The sequence below is a fragment of the Staurois parvus genome, unplaced genomic scaffold (genome assembly GCF_062004578.1).
Source record: "Staurois parvus isolate SC_StPar_1 unplaced genomic scaffold, SC_StPar_1.0 ptg000010l, whole genome shotgun sequence".
NCBI classification, from domain to species: Eukaryota; Metazoa; Chordata; class Amphibia; order Anura; family Ranidae; genus Staurois; species Staurois parvus.
In genome coordinates this window covers 2106004-2132340 of record NW_028317806.1, presented here as the reverse complement: position 1 = coordinate 2132340, position 26337 = coordinate 2106004, and the positions used below count along the sequence as shown (strand labels likewise).

The window sequence follows — 26337 nt, the reverse complement described above, 5'->3', positions numbered from 1 at the left end:
TTGGCCAGCAAACTCGCCTGACCTGAACCCCATAGAGAATCTATGGGGCATTGCCAAGAGAAAGATGAGAGACATGAGACCGAACAATGCAGAAGAGCTGAAGGCTGCTATTGAAGCATCCTGGTCTTCCATAACACCTTAGCAGTGACACAGGCTGATAGCTTCCATGCCATGCTGCATTGAAGCAGTAATTGCTGCAAAAGGGGCCCAAACCAAGTACTGAGTACATATGCATGCTTATACTTTTCAGAGGTCCGATATTGTTCTGTGTACAATCCTTGTTTTATTGATTGCATGTAATATTCTAATTTTCTGAGATTGTGGATTTGGGGTTTTCATGAGCTGTAAGCCATAATCATTACAATTATGACAAATCACGGCTTGAACTATCTTGCTTTGCATGTAATGAGTCTATCTCATATATTAGTTTCACCTTTTAAGTTGCATTACTGAAATAAATGAACTTTTGCATGATATTCAAATTTTTCGAGTTTCACCTGTATATATATATATATATATATATATATATATATATATAAATATATTTTAAAATATATTGAACATGGCCAAAATTGTAGTATTTCGAATATATGGCAATATATTTGGGAAGAATATTTTTAAACTATATTTCAAATAGATTTTTCTTCCATGTGGGTTAGACCAATGGTTATCAATTTATGAGCTAAAGGGTGCCTCAGTTGCAGCCCCTGACATCACCAAAGGGTTGCAAATGTTCAATATATGTAATGCTTGAGAGAACTGTCAGAAACTGCAGACCTAATAGAGGAAATGGAAGTCAGAGAGTGTGGACATGCTACATTTTTGGCTGGAGATACTGTATGCTGCAGAAGACAATATGAAATTGGGAACATGTTACATGAGGGTAGTAGAGATCAAGGCTATTATCCTAATCGATGCTCCCACTACAAATTGCTAAAGTCCAAGGCCCACACATCATATACCAATGGGCCACATGCAGCCCTTGAGCCACAGGTTGGGCACCAGGGGTTTACACTGTTATTGTTGACCTCCTTTTGAAAATGTTAATTGCCTGGCTGTCATGTTAGCACTGACATGGTGATTACATGGCTTTGTTTTATGAAACAAAGCCATTTAATTGTTTTCAAACAACTTTTGCTTAAATAGTCTTCATGGTGAAGTTCGAGGCTTATTTCTATAACATTTTGGAAAGACTAAATTGTTTATTTCATATCTAATAATGGCCAATGTAACTATTTTAATTTCCTTTGTAAATGACAGTAAAAAGAAGTTTGGTGTGTCGACCACCAATGAGGAAAGTGGTATGCTCACCAGATGATCCAACCATAAAAGGAACCGAATGCACCAAAACATGCCAGAACTATGAGTTTGAATGCTTGACCCCCTACTGTATTTCTGGCTGCCTGTGCCCTGAAGGAATGGTAAGAACTGCCTGAAATGTTCTTGTCCTTTACATATTAGTAGAATTTCACTTAACAAAATGGCTACTACCCACTAAAGCAGTGTAAAAGAGAAACAAAGAGCATTAAAGCTAAAGTTCAGACAAAAAACATTTTTTCTTTACAACTGTAGTTATCTGTAATGAAGTATGTCCCATAATGTGCAGGCTGCTGGATTCAGTAGAAATCTTAACAGAAAGGCTGCCCTGTCCTCTTCCTGCTGCTGGAATTGTGGCGCTGTGGGGGTTACCAGTCTCCGGGGGTTCAGCTGCACTAAAGATGATCTGACTGGAACATGCCCCTCCTGCCCCCTCCTTCATTGAGAAAGGTTCTTTCACCGATTACACTCCCCCATCCACACATCATATCAGAAGCAGTGTAATCAATGAAAGAACCTTTCTCAATGGAGAAGAAGACAAAGGGGGCATGTCTCAGTTGGATCTTCTTTAGTGCAGCTGAGCCACAGAGACTGTTAACCCCCATAGTGCCAGAATATCAGCAGTAGGAAGAGGACAGAGCAGCCCTGCACTGAAGATTTCTACAGAATTCAGCAAGCTGCACACCACAGGACTTCATTACAGATTAGTAATGTAACTAAAGCTGTAGAGGAAAACATTTTTAATTTACATGATCCCTTCGCTTTCTGTATGTGGCTGATGTCACTGTAATTATTTTACTAAAAAAATTAAGTACCTTTTTTTCCTAATCAGTATACAGTTGTCACATGACCCAGCTCTTTCCCAGCCTGTCTGTAGGGAAACAGTGGCAGGAGGAGCTTCTGCTGCTGGTCACAAGTGCAAAATAAAAACATGTTGCCTTTGGAATCACAGAGTAAAAAAATAATTCATATCAATAAACGTTTTTTTTCCATAACTAATTTTATTAATATCAAATAGTAGCAGCAACAAATATAAGCCAAAGTCACATAAATGTAACCACAACAACATAAAGAAAATCATGAATTTTGATATACAATAGGATCAAACTGGACTTAATAAACAAGAAAATTACAAGATACCAGTGAGTTGTTTAAACATTTCTGCATGGGACTGACATAAATGTAAATATCAATCTTGATATAACCCCAGGACATATAAGAGCAATAAACGGTTTTAAATTGTCATACAAATATATATTTGAAACCAAATCTTTATTATTTTTGGCAACAACATGGTGTTGGCAGATTTCTCCAGCCAACACCAGACTCCAGCCTGTATCTTAGAATAACAGGGAGGTGAAGCCTCCATCAATCAAGGCGTATTATCCCACCCTATTGTGTTTATATGGTTAGTGAGCATGAAGGAGTAGGGAGGGAGTGGGCTGCCATTTACCACAGTGTATACGCAGACATGTTTGACTCTATAGTCACAAGGGCTGCTCAGATGTGATAGGGAGGAAAGGCTCAGGGTAGAAATAATACTAACAACCAAGCATATGCACTAGCTGCCAACAATGCTCTGCAAAATCCCCAAATGAAATGGGGACATGGACGGGGGGGGGGGGGGGTCAGAGAACAGCAGGATCAACCAGTTTTTTTGCAGAATAGAGAAAACCGATCCCATAGTGACTGAGTTAGCATGAACAACATGTAATACAGCATTTATGGATAATTTTTAATGATGTGGGTTTAATGACACTTTAACTGTACTTCAGTTTTAAAACTGACATTTCAGCAAGAGCTGTCATGGGGTTGTAGAGAATGTTGAGAGGAGTCAGAAGACTCTCTGTACTTCAGGAAACACAATGATAACTCCGTTTTATTGTTTGGTGTCTGTACATGTAAAAACTTGTTTTCCACATAAAACATACTGTTTGTTGCCTCCAACAGGACATTCCAGCAGTAGTTTTTACAAACATAATCACATGACCCAACAGCAGAACCTATATAAAAAATAGCCATATTAGAGTAAAATAATCTCTAAGTACAGAACTGCATGTAGGGACATTTAAAAAGCATCACAAGTCTTCCACCATTGGTCAGTGAGAGTGTCAGATTCCCTTTTGAATTCTCCAAAGCGCCATAAACTATATGGCCAACAGTTTGTGAACTCCTGACCATCACGCCTATTTAAGCTTGTTGAACATGCCATTCCAAAACCTTGAACAATAATATGGAGTTACATCCCTCTGCCCCTCTATGACTATAACAGCCTCCAATCTCCTGGGAAGGCTTATCAGAGAATTCGGAGTATGTCTGTGGAAATGTGTGCCCACTCATTTGTGAGGTCAGGTAGTGATGTTTGATTTGAAGACTTGGCTTGCAATCAAAATTCCATTTCATCCCAAAGGTGTTCAGTAGGGTTGAGGTCAGAGCTCTGATCAAGCTGCTCAAGTTCCTCCTCTAAACTTTTTTTTAAGAATCTGGCTTTATGTACAGGGTCACAGTGATTCTGGAACAGAAAAGGTCCTTCCCCAAACTGTTGGCACAAAGCTGGAAAGCTCAATGTTTTAAAATATCTTTGTATGCTCTAGTACAGGGGCGGACTGACCATTTGTAAACTTGGGCACTGCCCGAGGGTCCGGAGTCAGTAGGGGGCCCCATGAAATTCCCCTGGTACCTTTTTCATAGGCTTTTTTGAGTTTGGGCAAGGACACAGGGGCCCCATGATCCCCTATTGCTCAGGGACCCCATGAGTTGTCAGTCCACCCCTGCTCTAGTTTTACCAGTACCCTTCATTGGAAACACCTGAACTCAATATTTGGAAGGCGTCCTCATACATTTGGCTATATAGTGTAGAGAATTGACCCCAGAGAGGGAAACAAAGAAGAAGATCTAGGCAATGCCCCCAAAAGTCACCAGGGCAGAGAAAATGTGGTAATCTCCGTAATGGGCACACAGACAGTTTGCTAGCTGAGTAATTCATTAAAGTGATACTAAACACACACTGCTTAATGTACATTGTCCCTTCTCTTTCTGTATGTGGTTGATGGCACTGTAATTATTTTAATAAAAAAAAAAAAAAAATAAAGTACCTTTTCCTAATTGCTATACAGCTGTCACGTGACCCAGCTCTCTCCCAGCCTGTCTGCAGGGAAACATAAGCAGAAGGAGCTTCTAGTCGTCTGCTGCTGATCACAAGTGCAAAATAAAAAAATAAGCCTTTGGAATCACAGAGTAAAAAAAAAATTCATATCAATAAATGTTTTTTTTTTTCCATAAATGATTTTATTGGTATCAAATAGTAGCGGCAACAAATATAATCCAAAGTAACATAAATGTAACCACAACAGCATACAGAAAATCATGAATTTTGATATACAGTAGGATTAAACTGGACTTAATAAACAAGAAAATTACAAGATACCAGTCAGTTGTTTACATTTATGTCAGTCCCAATGCAGAAATGATTAAATATCAAACTTGATATAACACATGCTCAGAATAAACAAAAACCCAGACTTTGGGATACAGAGTAAAAATAAATAATTAATATCAATAAATTGTTTTAAATTATATATATAAATGATATTTGAAATCATATTTTTATTGTTTTTGGCAATAACATGGTGTGGGTGGATTTCTGCCAGTCACAGGCTGTGCAACGCCCCTTCAGTCTTTGGCTTAGAATAACAGGGAGGTAAAGCCTCCATCAATCAAGATGTAATATCTCAAGCCCCTTTTTGTTTGCTGGTTAGTGGGCATGAAGAAGGAGAGAGGAATTGTTCTGTCATTTACCACTGTGTATACGGCCACATGTGTGATTCTATAGTCACATGGACTGCTCAGATGTGATCAGGGAGGAAACGCTCAGTATAGAAACTCACTGAAAACTGAGCATGTGCATTAGCTGACAGCACTGCTATGCAAAATCCCCACCTGAATTGGGGACATGACCAGAAGGGGGAGACAGAGAACAGCAGGATCAAATGTTTTTTTTTTGCAGAATACAGAAAACAAATCCCATAATGAATGAGTATGAACAGCATGTAATACAGCATTTATTGATAGTTTTTATATGATGGGGGTTTATTGACATTACATTGGGTGTAATGATAGTACATTTGCTTCAGTTCATCTCAAGCTGCTACTGTATTTCCCTCTAGCTGTCTTTGTAAATCTCCCCCTCTGCCTCCATTTATCCTGTAGTTCTTCCAACCTGGAATTTTATATCAAACAGCCTTAGTCAAGCGAATTAGTGGGAATCTACAATAATTAAAGTTTTTCCTTCCAGTTGACAGATGGAATTAATCCAGAACGCTTACAGTTCAAGTGACAAGTGATTTATAGTCTTATAGAGGTTAAACTCAAAAGCACATCTGGTTTTGTGTGCGGTTCCCCCGTTTTACAGATGCGTAATGCGAAGCACGCCGAGGTCAGCAGACTTGTTATAGACGTATAATGACCGAGTTCACAGCCAGTCCCAAGGGCCTCTACGTTAAGGAAGATTTTCTCTCTTGTAGTGAAATATTATGGGCTGAAGTATGATGTGTGTTATAGGCATAGTCTCTAGTTGCCCGTAGCAAGCAATCAACCTCTCTACAGTCCATATTTAAAAAAGTATACAAGGGTCCTGATTGGACTCATAAATGAGTCGCAAGTCTGGGCCTTGTTTACTAACACGTTCTTACTAAAAATGGGAGATATTTTCTTACAGGAACCAATCAGATTTAAACTTTTGGAGCAGATCTATTACTGATTGGTGGCTGATGAGGACCAATTTGAGTTAATATATAATGAAGTATGAGGGTGCCCATAGAAGCCAGTCAAATTCCATCTATAATTTTTTTGACCAATTAAATGTTACTTTTTCTGAGCTGTCAAATAATAATGCATTCTATTCTGCCTAATAGGCAACTGGCATTCCTTGATTTATAAAGGAAGATAGATGATTTATTCAACACAATCTAAAGTGTTACTAAATCCAGGACCCTGCATTCACTATATCTGGTCTCCCACAGTACACAGAACATGGAAATGCAATTATTTTAGTAAATATAAACTGCTAAATACCTTTTCTCATCAGCAGTTAGAGCAAACTTATGTCATCAGTGTTTAGCAGAGCACTAGTTAAAGCTTGTAGGAGTTTTCTGTCTGCTCTAGGAGGATGCAGAACCCCTTACCTCTGTCTGGACAGCGCTGATTGGCCCTGTGCTGATCATATGCATTCTCCCAAGAAAAAACCTCTCTTGCAATACACACCAAACTGAGCATGTGCAGAGTGTCTCCACACAATATGTGTTATCAGGAGATAAGAGGGGGGAACTGGAAGAAGGGAATGATCAGGGAAGTCAGGATCAAACAGCATTTTTACGCAATGCAGATTTTTAACCCCTTAGGTTCCACAGTGAGTATATCAAGCATGCTTTACTGCATATACAGACTGATTATACGGATGTGGGTTTAGTAACACAATAATGCTAAGAAAATGAATTTACAGCAAAGTGCATCATGCAAGGAGATAAATATAAGCACACCACACTGCAACAAATGCAGTGGTAAATGTAGCCAAAAGTTTAAGAATGATTTTCAAACAGACCTGAACTATTAGGAACGTAAATATTTTTGGTAGGAATAAATTTCTTTTTTGTCACTAGGTGGCAGCCATGTAACAGAAACCATCATTGTATTGTCTGAAATGATAGCTATGCTTTCCTGAACTTCAAAATATTTTGAGAGAGAGAGAGAGAGAGAGAGAGAGAGAGAGAGAGAGAGAGAGAGAGAGAGAGAGAGAGAGAGAGAGAGAGAGAGAGAGAGAGAGAGAGAGAGAGAGAGAGAGAGAGAGAGAGAGAGAGAGAGAGAGAGAGAGAGAGAGAGAGAGAGAGAGAGAGAGAGAGAGAGACATAAAAGGCTCAGAAATCCATGGCTGTGTACACAGACAGCCGTGGCAGCTACATAAACACATACTTCATTACAACTTAGATTTAAAGTATTTTATTAGGGACTCTGCAAAGTTCGGTTTTATATTGCACAGTGTTTTCTTTACAGTAACAATGTATAAGGGAGCACTTGTATGACTTTTAACCTTTGGTGAGGATATCCAACTATTGCTGGTTTGGAGATCTCTAGAAAAGTGTTGGTGTTATGCAACAGCTTAAGCTAATAGGGAGTTTCAAGCCCCCACCCGCTTTGTGGCTATAACAGTCTCCACTATTCTGGGAAGACTATCCATAAAAGTATTGGAGTGTGTCTGTTGGAATGTGTGCCCATTCATTTGTGAGGTCACGATACTGATGTTAGATGAGAACATCTGGCTTGCAATTGGCATTCAAATTCATCCCAAAGGTGTTCAGTGGGGTTGAGGTTAGCGCCTGGTGCATGACACTCAAGTTCCTTCACATCTTAAACTATTTCTGGTTTTGGAGATCTCCTGAAAGATGTTATACAATACTCAGAGGTCTCCAAATTTTATAAACAGAGGGCCAGTTGACTGTCCTTCAGGCTTTAGGGAGGCCAGACTGTGGTCTGTGGGAGTAGAAAATGCCCCATTGTCAGTGGGAGTGAACAATGCTCCATTCTTGGTATCAATGGGAGGAATTGTGCCCCATCAGTGGTGTCAGTGGGAGGTATAGTGCCTCGTTAATGGTGTCAATGGGAGGAATAGTGCCCTATTGATGGCTTGACAGTCAGAATCTGGCACCACATAGTCCCGCTATGGCTTTCTGGACTGGCAGAACTGCCTCTATTGCTGAAATCCTCCCACTGTAAGCTGCAATGTCTGGGAGGTAAAATTTGTGAGCCACAAAAAGGATTTGGGAAGGTATAGAAAGTTTTTGGTTTAATTTATGAAGCCTGTGGATCACAGTAACTGGACTGGGGACTTGTTTAGACTGTCAAAAAGAAGTCTCTATTTGTCCTTGCTGAACACAGGTAGAGTGACAGTCCTGTTATTTGTTGAATTTCCAGGTCCGACATAATTCCAGGTGCATCTATCCATCCAGATGTCCATGTACTCACGCAGGAAAGGAATACGCTCCTGGAGAGTCAGTGGAAATTGACTGCAACACATGGTTCGTGTATCATTTATTTTGTTTTATTCACTTACACCCACTGGCCACTTTATTAGGTACACCTGTTCAAATGTTTGGTAACACAAATTGCTAATCACATGGCAGCAACTCAATGCATTTAGGCATCTAGATGTTGTGAAGATGACTTGCTGAAGTTCAGACCGAGCATCAGAATTTGGAAGAAAGGGGATTTAAGTGACTTTGAACATGGCATGGTTGTTGGTGCCAGACGGGCTAGTCTGAGTATTTCAAAAACTGCTGATCTCTTGAGATTCTCACGCACAACCATCTCTAGAGTTTACAGAGAATGGTCCAAAAAAGAGAAAATATCCAGTGAGCTGCAGCTGTGTGGACAAAATTGCCTTGCTGATGTCAAAGGTCAGAGGAGGATGGGCAGGTTGGTTCGAGATGATAGAAAGGCAACAGTAACTGAAATAACCACTCGTTACAACCAAGGTATGCAGAATACCATCTCTGAATGCACAACACATCAAACCTTGAAGCAGATGGGCTTCAGCAACAGAAGACCACACGGGTAGCAAGGTGTACCTAATAAAGTAGCTGCTGAGTGTATATTGCATTGACACACTGCACAGCACTTTACACAGAATTACATCAGTTAGTTACCTAGAAGAGTCTTAACATATTAAACCAATTAAAAATACACACAGCCTGAAGCCTGAAGAAGGGACCTAAGTTATCCTGAAAGCTTGCATCTTTAAAAACCCAACTTTAGGAAAAGTAGAAGTCTTGCTTGTGTAAGTTTATGGGACAGTAAAAACACTTGTTGGATTTTTTTGTCATGCGATCACTACTGGCTATAGTTGCCAGCAGTGATCATTGTGTTCTACTGGTGGGGAAGGCTCCCTGCCAGTAGAACAAAATAGCTCTGTGGGAGGAATTCCCCCATCAACACTGACTGTGTTGATGCTGAATTCAAGCAATCTTCTTTCCTTCTACCCATGGTGGAAGGAAAGAAAATTGCATAATCTATAGGCTGCTTTAGGTGACCTTATTATAAGGAGTGTCTGGTGCCTTTCTGCAAATAGAATTGGAATGCCTCAGGATTGCCGCACTGTGAAGAGATAACTGGCAAGATACAGAAGGAACAGTCTGACTGTCCGCCTGGCCCCCCGGCTAGGTGCCTCCTCCAAACAGTGCCTCCTGCCCTCCAAACCCTTCCAACAGCCTAATAGCTAATACCAGCCCTGTACCCCAAGCATCATACAGAGGCTAGATGCTGAGGTAAAAACCAAAGGAATAACATTATTGAACAGAAATACGGGTTTTCATACACTTCAAAAATAGGGGCAGTCACTACATGAGCAATAAAAACAAATATTATACATTGAGGTTAGCATCCCACAATGGTTAGGTAAGGAGGTAAAGATGACACCAGACTAATCACATCCTGTTGAAATCTCCAGGAGGATTAGCAAACAGACAGAAACAATAGGTAACAATGGGAATTCATACCAGGGAAATTGGTAACAATGGGGAAATTACACAATGGGAAAAAGACACTTCACACCTAGATAGAATAGGAAAACACAGGTACACATTATAACAGTAAACATCTCAATAAACAGATCACATATAACAGCAGGAGACCACAGCATAAGGTTGTTCTGAGCCGATTATAATCTTCTGCTTTAAGTCTCTGACTCTATGAGGGTTGATGCAGTCAATGCTGGTTTGCGCTGTTGATTCTATACCCTAACAAAACACAGAGGCCCAGATCTGTATTGGGGTCCTTCGGTTCTCAGGGTCTGTGTGTTTCGGGGAGATATGGACTTGAATCTGAAGTAGAACTACTCCAAAGGTCCCCCAGGCACACACCTCCCAAAGAATAGAGCCCCCTCAAACACCAGGGCCTATAGTCAGTAGGCAAGAGGCTGGCCTGCAGTGCCCTTCAAAATCCCCTGTCCTAGGTTGGGTTGTCACAAACAGAATGCCAAAATTGCAAGGAAACAGTATTTTTAGAACCAGGTAGAAGGTCAAGGCAGGCAGCAAACAGACATAGTCAGAAAGCAGGAGGGAAGTCAAGGCAGGTAGCAGACCAACAAAGCCAGGAACTAAAATGAAAGCAAGGGCAGATGGGCATAGTTAGGAGCCATGTGGGAGGACAGGGCAGGCAACAGACATATGTGGTCAGGACTCAGACTGGAAGTCAGAGCTTGCAGCAGACAGACATAGCTAGGAACCAGGTGAGGGTATCAAAGCAGGCAGCAGACACAAAGGGGTTTATTTACTAAAGCTGGAGAGTCCAAAATCAGACTCCCTTCTGCATAGAAACCAATCAGCTTCTAACCTCAGCTTGCTCAATGAAGCTTTGGCAATGAAACCTGGAAGCTGATTGGTTTCTATGCAGAAGGGAGTCTGATTTTGGACTCTCCAGCTTTAGTAAATAAACCCCAAATAGTCAGGGACCAATTGGAAAGCCAGGACAGGGGGCAGAAACAATCAGCCATAAACCCGGCAAGAGGTCTGGGGAAGGCAGTAAACGGACATAGTCAGGAATCAGATGGGAGATCAGAGAAGGCAGAAATGAGATGAATAAAGAAATACAATGGCTAGCATTACCATTCACTAATAAAACAGTTTATATTAAGCTCATCATAATCACAAATGTATATGTCTCAGTAAAACTGTAAAAGAACTGTAATTACCCTTTAATCCCTAACTCACTACAAAACGCAGGCCTACATTCAGGTAGATCATACTGCGTGGTAGAGATCTACTCTTTCACAATGTGGAAGTGTATGTGTACTCAGAAACATTGTTTTATTTAGGCTTTGTATTGGCCTATGCAATGGGGGGGGGAGCCTGACATCGACCAACACCCCACCCCACCACGAAGAAAACCTGACATTGATCAACAACATCCCAGCCCCCATCCCCAACCGAGAGAGCCTTCCACTACCACCGCCCTCCATACACTGGCCAACCCCCACCCCGGTGACAGAGAGAAGACACTCACTTTCACAGCTCCAAACATCCCTGAGAATGAGAATCGGGCTCTGCATACACCATCAAGCAGCCCGCAGACTCGCTCAGATCCCACCTGGTCCCCATGCTGCATGTGTCCCTTCTTCCATCCTTTCTGGATGGTGTTGCCCCCCTGAAAAATGCCACCCTAGGCAAATGCCTTGTTTGCCTTGTGGTAAATACGCCCCTGCTCTGAACTGCAACCGCATCTGTAGAAGCAGAAGTGTGCTCACAGAACTGGGTTATGGAGATTACGGGGGGCATAGTCACAGATGGGGTGCTGTTTTTGCGTGAGTGCTGTTTTTGATGGAGTGCTAAGAAGCAGTTGAACACAGCAGTCTATTCATGCCTTCCCTGCTTTTCACAGGTAAATGCTGCTATCTGCTCTCTCCACTCTAAACTGCAACAACGCATAGACTCCTGCTATCTCTGGGTAAATGCTGCTATCTGCTCTCTCCACTCTAAACTGCAACAACGCATAGACTCCTGCTATCTCTGGGTAAATGCTGCTATCTGCTCTCTCCACTCTAAACTGCAACAACGCATAGACTCCTGCTATCTCTGGGTAAATGCTGCTATCTGCTCTCTCCACTCTAAACTGCAACAATGCACGGACTCCTGTTAATTTCAGATCAAATAGTGTATATATATTTTTGTCTATGTTGCTTAGTTCTCACCTCTCGTTGCACTCTTTTTATGACTGTGGCCTGTGTCTGGTCTGTGTTTGAGAAACATCACCCCCTATTCATGTGATCCTTATCAGTTCCTAATTGGGGCAGAGAAGAGTGCTCATTTGACCATCTCCCTATAAATTTAGATCAGCTCATGGGGGGCGATCACAGATCGGGGGGCATAGTCACAGATGGGGTGCTGTTTTTGCATGAGTGCTAAGAAGCAGTTGAACACAGCAGTTGAACTAAAGCAGGATAACTCAAGCAGCAGCAAGATACAACAACAGCAAGAAACTCTACTGCACGCTGGATAGGCTGCAAGCAAACACCCTGGGAAACATCTCTTACAAGTCTGAGTCCCACTCCGTGCACCTTTTTAATATGTCCCCTCCACTCCTCCTTCTCATATTACTATCCCGCGTTCCCAAAATCTCACTTCTTTACCCCTCTGCTCCACCCCAAAACTTGTACATCTCACCCTCACTGCTACCATCTCCCTACTACTGCTCCCATCACCTCCTGCTGATACTTTACTCTCCTGCTGACCCAAATGCCAGGACTGGACGGCATGTACACTCGTGCACATCCCGCTCCCATGTTACTTTCTCACCCTTCTTCTCCTAACCTCTGGGGATATCTCCCCAAACCCTGGTCCTCCACTATTTCACCCCCACACCAGGCATCCTCTTTCTTCCGGGAATAGCCGCAATCCCCTCGATTTAATATCAGTCCCCATGCTTCCAAAAACCACCCTCCCTTTTTCATGTGCGCTATGGAATGCCCGCTCTGTCTGTAATAAGCTCACCTCTGTCCGTGACCTTTTTGTCTCCCGCTCCCTTAACCTACTAGCAATTACAGAAACCTGGCTTCAAGCAGCGGATTCTTCTTCTGGTCGGAAAAGAGGTGGAGTTGGTTTGCCTCTATCCCCACTCAGCACCTTTTAAGTCCTCCCTAACCCTCCCTCTCTATCCTTCTCTTCTTTCGAGACTCACTGCATTCGGCTGTTTTCTCCCATTTCTCTGAGGATTGCAGTGATTTATCGGCCTCCTGGACCGGTGTGCCGCTTTCTTGATGATTTCTCCGCCTGGCTACCCTACTTTCTCTCCTCTGAACTACCCACTATCATTCTCGGAGATTTTAACATCCCTATTAATGTCAACAACCCGGCTATATCCCAACTCTTCAACCTAACCTCATCTTTTGCATTAGCACAATGTATACAGTCTTCCACTCACTCTGATGGGAATAAATTAGACCTTGTTTTCTCTCCCGTCTTTGCACTCCCTACAACCTCACAAACACCCCCTTTCCTCTCTCTGATCACAATCTCATCACCTTCACAGTGTCCTCATCTTCAAACACCTATCCCTCCAAGCAGCAAACAATTACCCGCAGAAACCTTCACAACTTGAACCCTGCTCCTTCCCACTCTGCAACTGACCAACTCTACGACAGAATCTCTCCCCTGTCCTGCCCTGACCTGGCCATTGCTGTCTACAACAGTTTGCTTTCATCCTCATTAGACTCACTTGCTCCTCTAACAACACAAAGCATCAGGCCCTGACCATTACAACCGTGGCAGACTTACGACACCAGAAATCTTAAACGACATAGTCGTGCCCTGGAGCGATTGTGACGTAAAACCAAATCTTAATAGGCATTCACCTGATATAAATCTGCTTTCTTAACATACAATTCCTCCCTTCATGCTGCCAAATAAGCCTACTTTGTCACTCTTATTAACACCTTGTCACCCAGTACCTCACTCACTGCTCACGAGATTGCAAATCATTTCAAAAACAAGATTGACGCAATTCGTAGGGGCATCGCCACTGCACAGACATCCATCCCACTTAGCATACCTTATACTAAACCTCCCTCAACAGTTTCTTCTTTTGACCTTGCTACTACCGAACAGGTCACTAAGGTTTTCTCAGAAGCCCATCTCACTACCTGCCCCCTGGACAACTACTAAGGTCACCCTCTTCTTCCATCCTATGCTCCCTCACTCACATCTTCAATCTTTCCCTCTCTACTAGTGCCTTCCCCTCCCCTGTAAAGCATGCGCACATCCCTCCCATACTTAAAAAGCCCTCCCTGGACCCCACCAACCTGAACAACTTAAGTCCCATCTCCCTGCCTCCATTTACCTCTAAACTCCTAGAACGCTTAGTCTACAATCGCCTGAGCTCCCACCTCACTGACAACAACCTTCTTGACCCTTTACAGTCTGGCTTTTGCTCACTCCACTCAACTGAAACTGCCCTACTAAAACTCACTAATGATCTACTAACTGCTAAAACCAATGGCCACTACTCCATACTCTTACTACTTGACCTCTCTGCGGCTTTTGATACGGTTGACCATCCCCTCCTTCTCAAAAAACTCCACTCTCTTGGCCTCAGAGTCTCTGCTCTCTCCTGGTTCTCCTCCTACCTATCGCAGTGCTCCTTCGGCGTTGCCTATAACGCTGCCTCCTCCTCTTCACTCCCTCTTTCTGTAGGGGTCCCTCAAGGTTTTGTCCTTGGACCCCCATGGCTTTAAGTACCATCTTGATGCTGATGACACACAAATCTATCTTTCTACCCCTCACCTCACCCCTTCATTCTCCTCTCGCATTACTAACCTACTAAGTGACATATCAGCATGGATGTCACTCCACTTCATCAAACTCAATGTTTCCAAAACTGAGCTCTTAGTATTCCCTCCAGCCCATGCCCCCTCCCCTGACTTCTCCATCAAGATCAATAACACAATCATCAGTCCCTCCCCTCATGCCAGGGTACTAGGTGTAATCCTAGACTCCCATCTGTCCTTTAAGCCCCAAATCCACTCACTGTCCAAATCTTGTAGACTTCACCTCCACAACATCTCCAAGATACGCCCGTTCCTAACCTCGGAAACCACTAGGCAACTTATTCACTCCCTTGTTATATCTCGCCTTGACTATTGTAACTCCCGCCTCATTGGCCTACCTAATCACAGGCTATCCTCTCTTCAGTCTATCATGAATGCTGCTGCCAGACTCATCCACCTTACTAACTGTTCTGTATCTGCCACCCCTCTCTGCCAATCCCTCAACTGGCTTCCCATTGCCCAATGGATAAAATTCAAAACATTAACAATAATGTATAAAGCCATTTATAACTCTGCCCCAAATTACATCACCGATCTTGTCTCTAAATATCACCCAAACCATACTCTCCGCTCCTTGCAAGACCTCCTACTCTCTAGGACCCTTGTCTCCTCCTCCCATGCTAGTCTCCAGGACTTCTCCAGAGTTTCCCCCATCCTCTGGAACTCTCTACCCCAATTTATCAGACTATCTCCTACTCTGCTCACTTTTAGGCGATCTCTGAAAACCTATCTCTTCAGGGAAGCCTATCCTGCCCTCAGCTAATAATGGAATCTTCCACTCTTCCAACCAGTCCATTCCCCACAGTTACTACTTTTTGTACCACTAGCCCCTCCTTCCTAGATTGTAAGCTCCAAGGAGCAGGGCCCTCCTATCCGTCTTGTATTGAACTGTATTGTTGCTGTATTGTCTCCCATTATATTGTAAAGCGCTGAGCAAACTGTTGGCGCTATATAAATCCTGTATAATAATAATAATACACGCATACACATTCATATGCGTTGCAAACCAGGCTGTTACTAACAACAGCTGTCACAGTAAATGGGGAAAAAAGGGCAATATGATGACAAAAGGAACAAAATACCTCCAGTCAGGAAAGGGTTATAAGACATATTGATCAAATTGTATTTATTGTTGCATGGTATTTTCCTCAGTACAGAACGCCTTGCTTTTATGAATACTTGTGTACAGCTGACTCCCCAGTCACCATAATAAACAGTAAACACACTTCCGATAATATCCCATTTACCCTAAATCTGCTGTTAATTTGGAAACATATCAGGAACAAATAACCTCCAAATTGCAGAGAAAACATTGTTGCTCAACTATAGCCCTATTGTATTTCATGACCGGCCTTTTGGGTACGATAATGCGTTTTGTTAAATGCATCTCATAAATTCGCAGCATTATTAGGGCGCAACTGCTTATTTTTAAATAAATAGTTTTCTACAGAGGTAACTAAACATCTGTTGTTTTCTATAGTATTTTTTCTACATACATTCGACAGAGGGAAACATAGCATAAAAGGTCATTGAGAACATAATATTTTCAAGTGTTCATTACTGTAACCCCCCCCCCCCCTTCACCAAAAAAGGCTAGATTTAGTGCTGGTTCACATATATGCAGATTTTATGCGGTCTGAATCGCATCCAATCCACATGACATGTGAAGTAACATTGCTTCCTATGGTGCCTGTTCACATATGTCCGGTGCGCTGACAATGTGGGTTCAGTGTGGTTTGAAAAAGAGTCCCTGTATGATTTCCAAGCAGTGCGGTCTGGTTCAGGTGCAGATTACAGGCTATTGACTTCTATGGGAACAGTTTCTAAACCACATATGTGTGAACAGGATAATCCTGACAACTAATCCTGTCCTGAACCTGATGTAAACCTGACATGAACTGCTGAACAACTACTGTATAAATTAGCTGTGAAACCTGAGCTTCAATCCGCAGTGCACATGTGTGAATCAGCTCTTAAAGGGAAAGAAAAATGTGTTTCATTGGCACATAGTCTGGGAAATTACTGTAATGTTTGCTTAAAGAAGGATTTCATGCTTGGACCAATGTTAACTATGTATTTACCATATCTGGCTGATGCACCTGGAAGCTGGAAATCACCAAAGTAGACTCCATTACTCCAGTGATCGCCACGTGTTTCCGGGTCCTGTGCTGAAAGGCTGGCCCGATGCATTGTGAGCACAGGAGATTGGTTGTTCAACGCAGATGCAATTCAGAGAATGCAATTTTTGAATGAATGCAAAGTGTTCTCTGATTGGACAAGGTGGGGCGGTGATTTTATGCTCTCCATCTCATCCAATCAGAAAGTGCTTTGCATTCATTCAGAAAATGCTAAGTATTCCCTGAAGGGTGCCCATGTCAAGTCGCCAAACTCCTGTATACACAGTGCATCAAGACAGCGATTTATTTTTTCTGTCTGTTTATCTTGGTTATTATTCTATTCCCCTTTTTATTATTTTTCGCCCCCCCCCCTGATCTAAGCTTGTACTTTATTACTTTAGTCTCTTTTTTTATTGTCTTTACTAGAATCTTCTATCTTTCTGTGTATTCTTTGTAAACCCTTAATAAACTTAGTTTGAACATGAAAAAAAAAGAAAAAAGACAGCTGCACAATACGAGACCTGAAAGCAAGTGGAGATCACTGGAGTAGTGGTGTCTATATAAGTGATTTCCATCTTCGGGGGGCATTGACCAGGCATGGTATATACATAGTTACATTGGTCCAAGCTGTAAAAAATACTATGCCTGGAATTAATCTTTAAAGGGTCAGCCCATCCAAAAGTGATATTTTATTGAAACGTGGAACCTGGAGGGCTGGGTTAGCCCCTGGCTTCCTATATTGTTTTTGGAAAGTGCAATAATGACTTCTTCCTGTTATAATTCCCGACTTTTGATCCTGCCCTTTTGGAAGTTTCAGACATCTGTTCCCACTTGCATGTGTTCCATCTCCTCAATAATGTAAAATATCTAAAATAAATAAAAGCCAGCATGTATGGTGGGAGCCTCATAACAGCCATAGATTAATTTACTAAGGGCAAATAGACTGTTGACTTTGCAAGGGAATTATCTCCAGAGCTTAGTGAATGAGGCAATGCTCTGCTGACTTCTATTATCCAATCATGTGCAAGCAAACCTGCGGGTTTTTTTTAATTTTCCTTGTACTTGACTTGGTGTTGAGCACATTTACTAAGCTCTTGGGAAACTTTCCTTGCAAAGTGAACAGCCTAATTGCCTTTAGCAAATCAACTCCAGTGTGTGTGCATTCCCAGGAACTTTGAGGTCACACCAGCATAGGGATGTCCTATTTACACTTTTACACTGTGTTAACGTACATTAACCACTTCCCATCTGGCCCATGTATATAAACGGCCGGACGGGAGCAGTGCAGGGGCGGGTGGCCGTTCATAAACGGCGCCCACCATTTTAGCCTGTGCGCGCTTCCTGGGAGCAAGCCCGCTGTGTCCGGAGGAACATCGATTGCTGTAGGAGACCCCTGTGTGAGGTTTTGATCATGTGATCACTGATTGGCCAATCAGTGATCACATGAATAGTAGTAAGCAAGATGTCACTTCTGACATCATTGCTTACTACTTGTGAAATCTGTGAATGATCACAGAGATCATATGGTACAAGGCTATTCACAGCAGCCTTGTACCATGTGACAAGCTGTGACCAATCACAGCTCTCACAGTATTTCTCAATGGCTGCAAGAATGCAGCCCGAGAGAAAGAGAAATGATTGCTTTTACAGCCTATATAGGTGTAAAGCAATCAATGTAAAAAAAAAAGCTTCATCACCCTCCACAAGTAGTACAGTGTCACTAGGGAAAAAGAGTTCAGAGTTAGACTTTAAAGAAAATCTAAAGTGAGAGAAATATGTTGGATTCTGTTCTTGGCAGCAACTATCTTGCTCTGGGTTTCAATGCTTTCTGGATCACAGACATTGAACAAGAATACAATAAGTGAACTTAATGTGAAGAGCACTTGTTCTCCATTATTGGACAGCCTTGGTCCCAAAGCCATGGACGTTTAGGAGCAAGTACCTCTGTATTAGCACAGGTCAAAACAAGCCAAAAGTTTGTTTCCTCTTAATTTTTTTATATTCTGTATGTATTTTTTCTTTCAGTGTCTGCCAAGACAGGAAATGGCAGTGCACAAACAAAGTATGTGATGGCACATGTTCTGCAATAGGAGTATCCCATTACTTGACGTTTGATGGTATGAAGTATAATTTCCCAGGTGACTGTCAGTACGTCATGGTTCAGGTAAGTGTTAATCTGACATAGCATTGTCTGAAGTTGAGCAAAAGAGTGAAAAAACAAACAAAATCAAGTTAATAGCATCCTGGTTTATTTATGAATGTTTATTGCATGGTGGTTTGTGTTTGCCAGAGTGTATACGATTTGATGCTAGACTTTCATGCCATGCGACTTTGCCTGGGTAATCTTTCTGTAATGTCGGATCCAAATCACATTAATATAGATGAGGATCCAACTTGAAAGCAAATTTCATTAAAGTCTATGGACACAAGTTGGATAGAAGTCGCCTTGACATAGTACAGGAACCTTCAGGAGTGCTAATTAAAACAGCTCTCATTGACTAACATAGGATTTCATAGGTCATGTGACTTGGGGTCCCACAAGTCAGATCCCAGGTCATGGCAGAGTGAAACCTCTAGGTGAAAAACAGATTCTTTTTTTTTTTTAATTGACAATTGAAGTTGAAGTATTAAAATATGCTGGCCATCAAGCTTTGTGTATTGATACCCATATACAATGCACGGTTAATAGATTCGTAGGGGCATTACTGGCAGTACCAACATGATGGGGCTTTCCCCATAAATGTCCATGATGATGTGTCTACCATACAAACAAAAGAGATTAAACAATTCACAAGTGTATTTTTATATGTGGCTAACACTCTCATAACACACAGGAAATGCTCCAAAGTTGACATTCTGTTTTCCTCCAGGATTACTGCAATGGAGGAACTGGATCCTTCCGTATCCTTGTTGGCAATGTGGGTTGTGGTTTCACAGGAGAGAAATGTTCCAAGAAAATTACAATTTACTTTAGAAATGGTGAAATTGAGCTGGCAAATGAACAGGTATGTATTAGAGACAGACACATAAATAAGCAGATATCATATTATTATCTGGGGTTGTCATACTCTTTTGCCTTCTGTTCATCAAATTCAAAGGATCTTATCTTTGGATAAACTTGCATTCTTAAAGTGAATGTAAACCCAAAATCTGTTTTTGCAGTAAGTCTGGCATTATGTCACATTGTATACAGCTTTCTTAAAGATGAATTCCAGCCTTCTGCTCAGTCTTGTACAGTTGTACAGGTTCTTCTATACTGACATTTCATGCGATGATTTCACTGCACAGTGAGCTTGTCACAATGTGCTGTAGCTCCCTTGTCCTAAACAGGGGCTACTAGCCTACATTTTGTTTTTGGCTGGGTGGTAGTCAGCCGAGACTAATTGTGTAGTTCTTCATATGTTCTTCCTTATGAAATTTCATAAACAAGAGTTATGAATACTTATATTTCCTTCAGCCAATCCAGTAGGAGGTTTAGACCACTGGTGCATGCTGGGGTGGGTATAAATAGGTCATGTGTTCACTTTCTTTGCCCAGACTGAGGCCTGGGGAGGTGCTGCTGGATGGAGCTCTGCTGCTAGGCTCCATAGCCTGTTTGCGACCTTATATGTGCTATAGTGGTCCTAAAGCTATCCTACCTGGTGTAGAGGAAGCTGTGCCAAGGAGAAGATCCAGGGGAGGCCCCTTGCTAGAGAGAGCCAGGATGAAGGCTTCTCTCAGAAGGGCCTTGTGACTCATTTGAAGGACGCACTGAAATTTGGAAACATGCTTACAGTGTTGCCGAATCGGTTTAAATGTTCTGACACTGTTTAGTTGGTCTTTGATTTGAAGCAGGAGAGTCTGTAAGTTATCTGCTATGGTATCTGGGACTCCTAACCCTCACTTTCTTAACCCCCCTAACTATACTGCAATAAAACTCTAAAAAGACCAAAGTGACTGGCACCCAGTATTCTTTCTCAGTTCCCCATTTTAGCCTTGGACTCAGCCCTGCTGTGAAATGCTAGCCCGCCCTTGCCTCTAAAGGTATCACCCTGCCTTTGAGGTGTCGGGAAGGGGGGTACTATGATGCAACAAGGCAGATAGTGCCAGCCTCATTTCCTTGATGAAAGACATCCAGCATTTTCTAGCACTTTTCTTCCCAGCCTTACTGATTTCATTTCTTCAAATAAAGAGGCTGAGCATAACGTTTTGGTGTTACAAAGGGCTGACATTCCACAATCCCCTCTATGTTTCCATAGTTGGAGGGCAGAAAATGAGTGCTGGGATCTCGGAACTTTTGACAACTTGCAGTCATGGTTTGGTGCTTCCTAGCCTTAACTCCCATGGGTTCCTTTGGTCAGACATTTGCCAAAACTAAAGCAGTTATGACATGGAGCCCATGGGTTGGCACACCTCTAAAGCCATGGTTCCATCCCTCTGAGGTAATATGCTAGCCTTTCATTGAGGCCTGTTTCCAACATGGCATCATCTGCAAATCACCAAATTATCAATTTTCTACTCAAATGCCAAGTCAAAGCACATGCTAAGAATAAGGCTCCCTCTCGCTCAAAGTTTCACCTAGAGGTGGAGCTCTTCTTCATTCACACCATGTCAAACCAATGGACTTCCAGAATCCTGCAATTTAACTTATTCTTGCCTGTACCTCAGATGACTCTCTTGATCTATCGGAGTACTCAGCATTTCCCAGAATCCTCTCACACATACTCCATTGCAAAGGACAGGAGACATCCCCATACAGGATAGAGGAAGGAGCAGTCAACACAAGATGTTTCTTTCTTAAGGTTTACTAAATTAATGAATGCAGGATACAAGTCAGCCTCCCAGATGGGCAGCGACAGAGCTACAGTTTGTAGCAATATACAGAGGCAGGATTGTGGCTAGGCAAATCCGAAATAACATAGGATTACTGTGGCCAGATTTATGGTTTACTTACACTTTAAAAAGGATTTTGGTTGGTGGCTGATATATTTGCTAACATTTTCATGGATTCCAGTAAAGGGATCTTAACTCAACATATCAAAATGATTTTTTTTCTTTATGATGTTTTTAACCAATCCATGGCATCTGCATATGAATAAACTAATGTAAGCCAGGTAGCCAACTGCTATGCTTGAAACTTTGCAATGTTTCATTTAGGTGGATGAAGCTAGGATCTTGCACAGGGGAATGGGCATATCCTTTCCAGCTCTGGGAAGATTTATGTTTCCATTAACTAAAAAAAAAGCCTAATGTTACTTATTCCACTTTTATAAAGTATTGGCATTTTTCTCTTTATCTTGAAGACAGTTTGCGTGTGAACTACATATTATGCATTTTTATTGGTATTTACTCCTTAGGCCACCATTAGAAAGCCTCTGAGTGATGAGACCGGTTTTGATATGCTGCAGTCTGGAAACTTCTTTATCCTCATACTTGGAAGTGAAATGTCTGTAACTTGGGACAAGGGGATGAGAGTTTACGTCACTTTGAAGGAGACCTTAAGGGTAAAAAAAAATAAATTAAAATTTCTTTTATTTTTACCAGTTTTGGCATGCATATATCAAAATATAAAATGCGTTTTATTGGCTTGGTTTAGCTCAGCTTACAGATGATAATTTAAATGGGTCAGAATGTTCAACAAACGGGATGATGCTTTGGGGCTAAATACATTAGAAATAAAGAAAAGAAAAAGCTCTATATGTGGACTACAGAACACCTCCCCATATGTTATGGAAAGAGTAGAGGAAAATCTGTTCTGAAGTCCTGCTCTAGGGTGACAACAATTCACCTCTATAGATATAGTACAGCGGGTGAGCACTGTCACCTGAGGACAGGAAGTGTGTTACTGGCAGGATCACAGGCTGCATATAAAGGAAGAAAAAAACTGAAAAAAGGTAAACTAATGCAGGCAGTATATCTAAGATTTTGTAAGCTGCAATATAGTACATTTTTGTTCCTGAATTTAGATACACTTTAAAGCTCACCTTACACATTGGAAGATTAAGCTGCCAATGCCTCTGCTTCTTGGCTTGGATATCCAATCAACAAAAAGTTTGTCTACAATGACACCTAAATGTAGCAGACATTCAGCACCTGCTCTGATATGTAGGGGATGATACCAGGGACCATGGTCATCATATGACACTTCTTCCGTTTTTATCAGATTCAAGTCAGGATAGGCTCAGGAACCCAGAGCTTGTTGTATGCAAATGCTGACTTTCCGTCATTACCAATATAACGGGAATCTATTGTTTTAGGTCAATTCCAATTGGTTTCCAATTGGTTTACTTTTTTTAAGAATAAGATTATGTTTTATAGCAGTTTTTAAACAAATATTCTTTGTTTTACAAAGTATCTTTTTGTATATAAAAAGGGTTCTGAGAGCACTATAGGTCTTCTAAAAAGAACAGTGGAACTAATCTCCTTTTAGGTAAAATCCCTCTGATTGAAACCTCGATTGAGCAGTAGAGAGGGATGGGAGAGAATGGAGTGGAGCAGTCCTTCCTCTGTTAGTTCACTTACTGTGTGTGTAAATTTCAAATTGAGCTACTGAGCAATGTGAACAGGTTTTTCCAGTATAGGAGTTTGTGCACCTACAGGCTCCAGCTATAAATCTTCTGTTGATTTTGCATAATATTATTCAGTGGACATTTCTTTAATCCAGGAAAAAACTAGAAAACAAGAACTACTACCATGCAATGAGCAAACATAGAGTTTGGTATGTAGTGAATGATTCATTGTTCTAGCACACTTGAAAGACTTTATTCCCCTACAGGTGCATGTGTTTAAGTTCAAGTAACACATTAAATATAATACTCAAAATTAATAAACTCTACCTTATAGCTGAAAAGTTTGGCTGCATATGATCATTTAAAGTGTGATGGGTTTGTGATATAGGTGTCATGTCTTGGTCACAATTCATGTGTAGTGTCACAAACTGTTTTTATTGAAGTGTTAAAACTAATGTCAGCCAAAGTGTGACTGTGATTGACAGCAGAGCAACTCTTTCACTGTGCTTGACTTGACCTATGAAATACACACCACAATTATTCATTCCCACTAAGCTGTTATTTATTTCTCCAAGAATTGGCTGTTTCTGGCCTTGAGTTAATTCTGAGTTGAGTTGCCTCAGCATCAGCTAATAGCCCAGCTTCAGTCATTTTTCCTCCCCTTTCCCTTTAAAAATTGAAAGCAAACATATCTTAATTTCAAGTAAATTCCATGTGGTCATGTGGTGAGCGCTGTCCTTAATCCCCTTCCCTAGCACTGGAAGTGGATGGTCTTCACTGCTGCATAGAAAAGCATTCACGTACCATTCTATTCCTAGGGCTTCTCATTGCCTAATATGCAGCTCAGTGTACCGTCTGGACAGGCCTTAGGTGCCGAGATGAGTTAACCCCCCCTGCATATGCATAGAAATGATGTCATCCCAGGCTGGCCAGTCAGGATGGCCGAAGACGCTAAGCCCAGAAAAAGACCTGGTGAAGTTAGCAGCAGCAGGGACTAGGAAGACTGTAGACATTGCATCAATGGAGAGGTCCCTTTGAGAAGTGACTGCAATGAACTTCCCCTTTAACAATATTACATTTTTAAAATTAATTTGAATCAAGTAATTATGCATATGGATATTGCATGTTTATATTTTGCAGCCAGTAGATGAGAGATCTAGGCTGGCCCATTTATAATAAGGATCCACCCCCTTGTTTTCTCATAGCAGAAATGAAATGTATAAATCTGCCAGTCAAACTCTGGCCACCATTAAGGATGGTGGGCTCTTCTACTAGAAAGCCTGGCATTGTATGTAAACAGAATACACCATGTATTTTTAATATGTGTATACACAGTATACAGGGTGTCCCAAAAGTCTGAATCCATAGGCAACGAATTATTAGAAATCATAATTTCCATCTGTGTAAAGTACAGCTGGTCCAGGAACTGCATGGCGATGACACAGAAAGGCATATAGAACATGGAATATGGTAAGTGGTTCTTACAACAGCATAAACTAATGGTGTTATACAGTGATGTAGCCCATTTCATCTTAGTGGTAGCATCAGCTGGCACAATGAATGCTACTAGTCTGAAAACAAGCCAAACTGGATGGCTGAAGGCCATTTTCAAAGTGATCCATGAATTATGGTGGGGCAGGGATATTGGTGACATATTAATTGGGCCATATTTTTTTTATAGTAATGTAACAGGGGAAACGTACCTGTGTATGTTACAATCTATTCCTATTTGTCAATTAAATTACATTAGTTTGTTGGAATGACATAAAGGGGGGGATTTACTAAAAGTGGTGCACTCAGAATCTGGTGCAGCTGTGCATGGTATCCAATCAGCTTCTAACTTCAGCTTGTTCAATTAAGCTTTCACAATAAAACCTGGAAGTCGATTGGGTTCCCTGCAGAGCTGCACCAGATTTTGCACTCTTCAGTTTTAGTAAATGCCCCCCCAAAATGTAGTTTCAGTAAGAAACTATTGCTGTGAGAAAATTTTCAAATCAATCTTTTACAATCAGGTGGCTTGGGAGGTGAGGCCCAGATGAATGGCTGCATATGCCTCCAGATCTGACACATTTTTCTTTGCGGTCATCTGAAGTTAGTAGTTTGTTAAAATAATTGCTGCAGAACATTTACACTGGCCATACATTATACAATTTTCTTATTCAGTTTTCTTTAGATTCACCTTCAACTATATAGTGCAAGGGCCTGCCTGATTGCATACAAATTTGAAAGTGTTTCGGTTTGACCTCATATTAAGTGGCTTTGGTAAATCTAATGGAATATTGTACAAAAAAATTGTATAATGTATGGACAGCATTAGTGTTGCAAAATCCAAGGCTGTCAATTTGAGCATTTACTGTGGTAAAACTTTTAAATACTTTTTAAAAAAATCAGGTTATACATTTATAAACTTGAAAAAAATAACAAAAGCATTATATTACCGCAAAAAATTCCTGTTAAGTTTAGCAGTGGTTTATATATTGACTTGTACAATTTCCATTTTTATTCCATTACTTACGTTTGTTTATAGTTTTGGGAAGTACTGAAAATGTAAATCATTTGGTATAAATAAAATTAGTGGTCTATAAACCAGTGTGCTTTAAAAGTGTAAAAAAAGAATAAAACTCTATAAATCTCTCATAAACGTTGAAAAAAATAGAAATATAAGAACAAAATATCTTAGTTGTTTCAGAGAGCTATTTTCCTCTTATAATAAAATAACACTCAGTAAAATATTTTTTTCTGTTGGTTTAACCAATGTTGACTTTTTCTTTTCCCAGGAGAAAGTCTGTGGTTTGTGCGGAAACTTCGATGGAATTGAAAACAATGATTTAGTAAGCAGCCATAATCAGGTGGAAATTAACCCAAGCAACTTTGGAAACTCATGGAAAGTGAATCCTCTTTGTGCTGATGCTGCAATGGTGAGTCCAAAGATTCATCGTTAAGTTTGATATATTTATATAAAAATAATATATCATTTTTTGGGTGTTATTTAAGGGCTTGTGTTATAAAAACATGGTTCTGGAACTAAGAATATAATTCTTATATATAT

At 41.1% G+C, this 26337-nt stretch overlaps 1 protein-coding gene across 1 annotated transcript in view; it reads left to right on the top strand.

The window, feature by feature from the left end:
* Nucleotides 1-26337, top strand: part of VWF (von Willebrand factor) — a 219839-nt gene that overhangs the window by 75618 nt on the left and 117884 nt on the right. Inside the window, exons 18-23 of the mRNA XM_089669873.1 lie at nt 1261-1421; nt 8284-8387; nt 18826-18964; nt 19671-19805; nt 22137-22283; nt 26066-26206. Of these exons, the coding sequence (XP_089525999.1) occupies nt 1261-1421; nt 8284-8387; nt 18826-18964; nt 19671-19805; nt 22137-22283; nt 26066-26206 (827 nt within the window). The remainder of the gene's footprint in view (nt 1-1260; nt 1422-8283; nt 8388-18825; nt 18965-19670; nt 19806-22136; nt 22284-26065; nt 26207-26337) is intronic.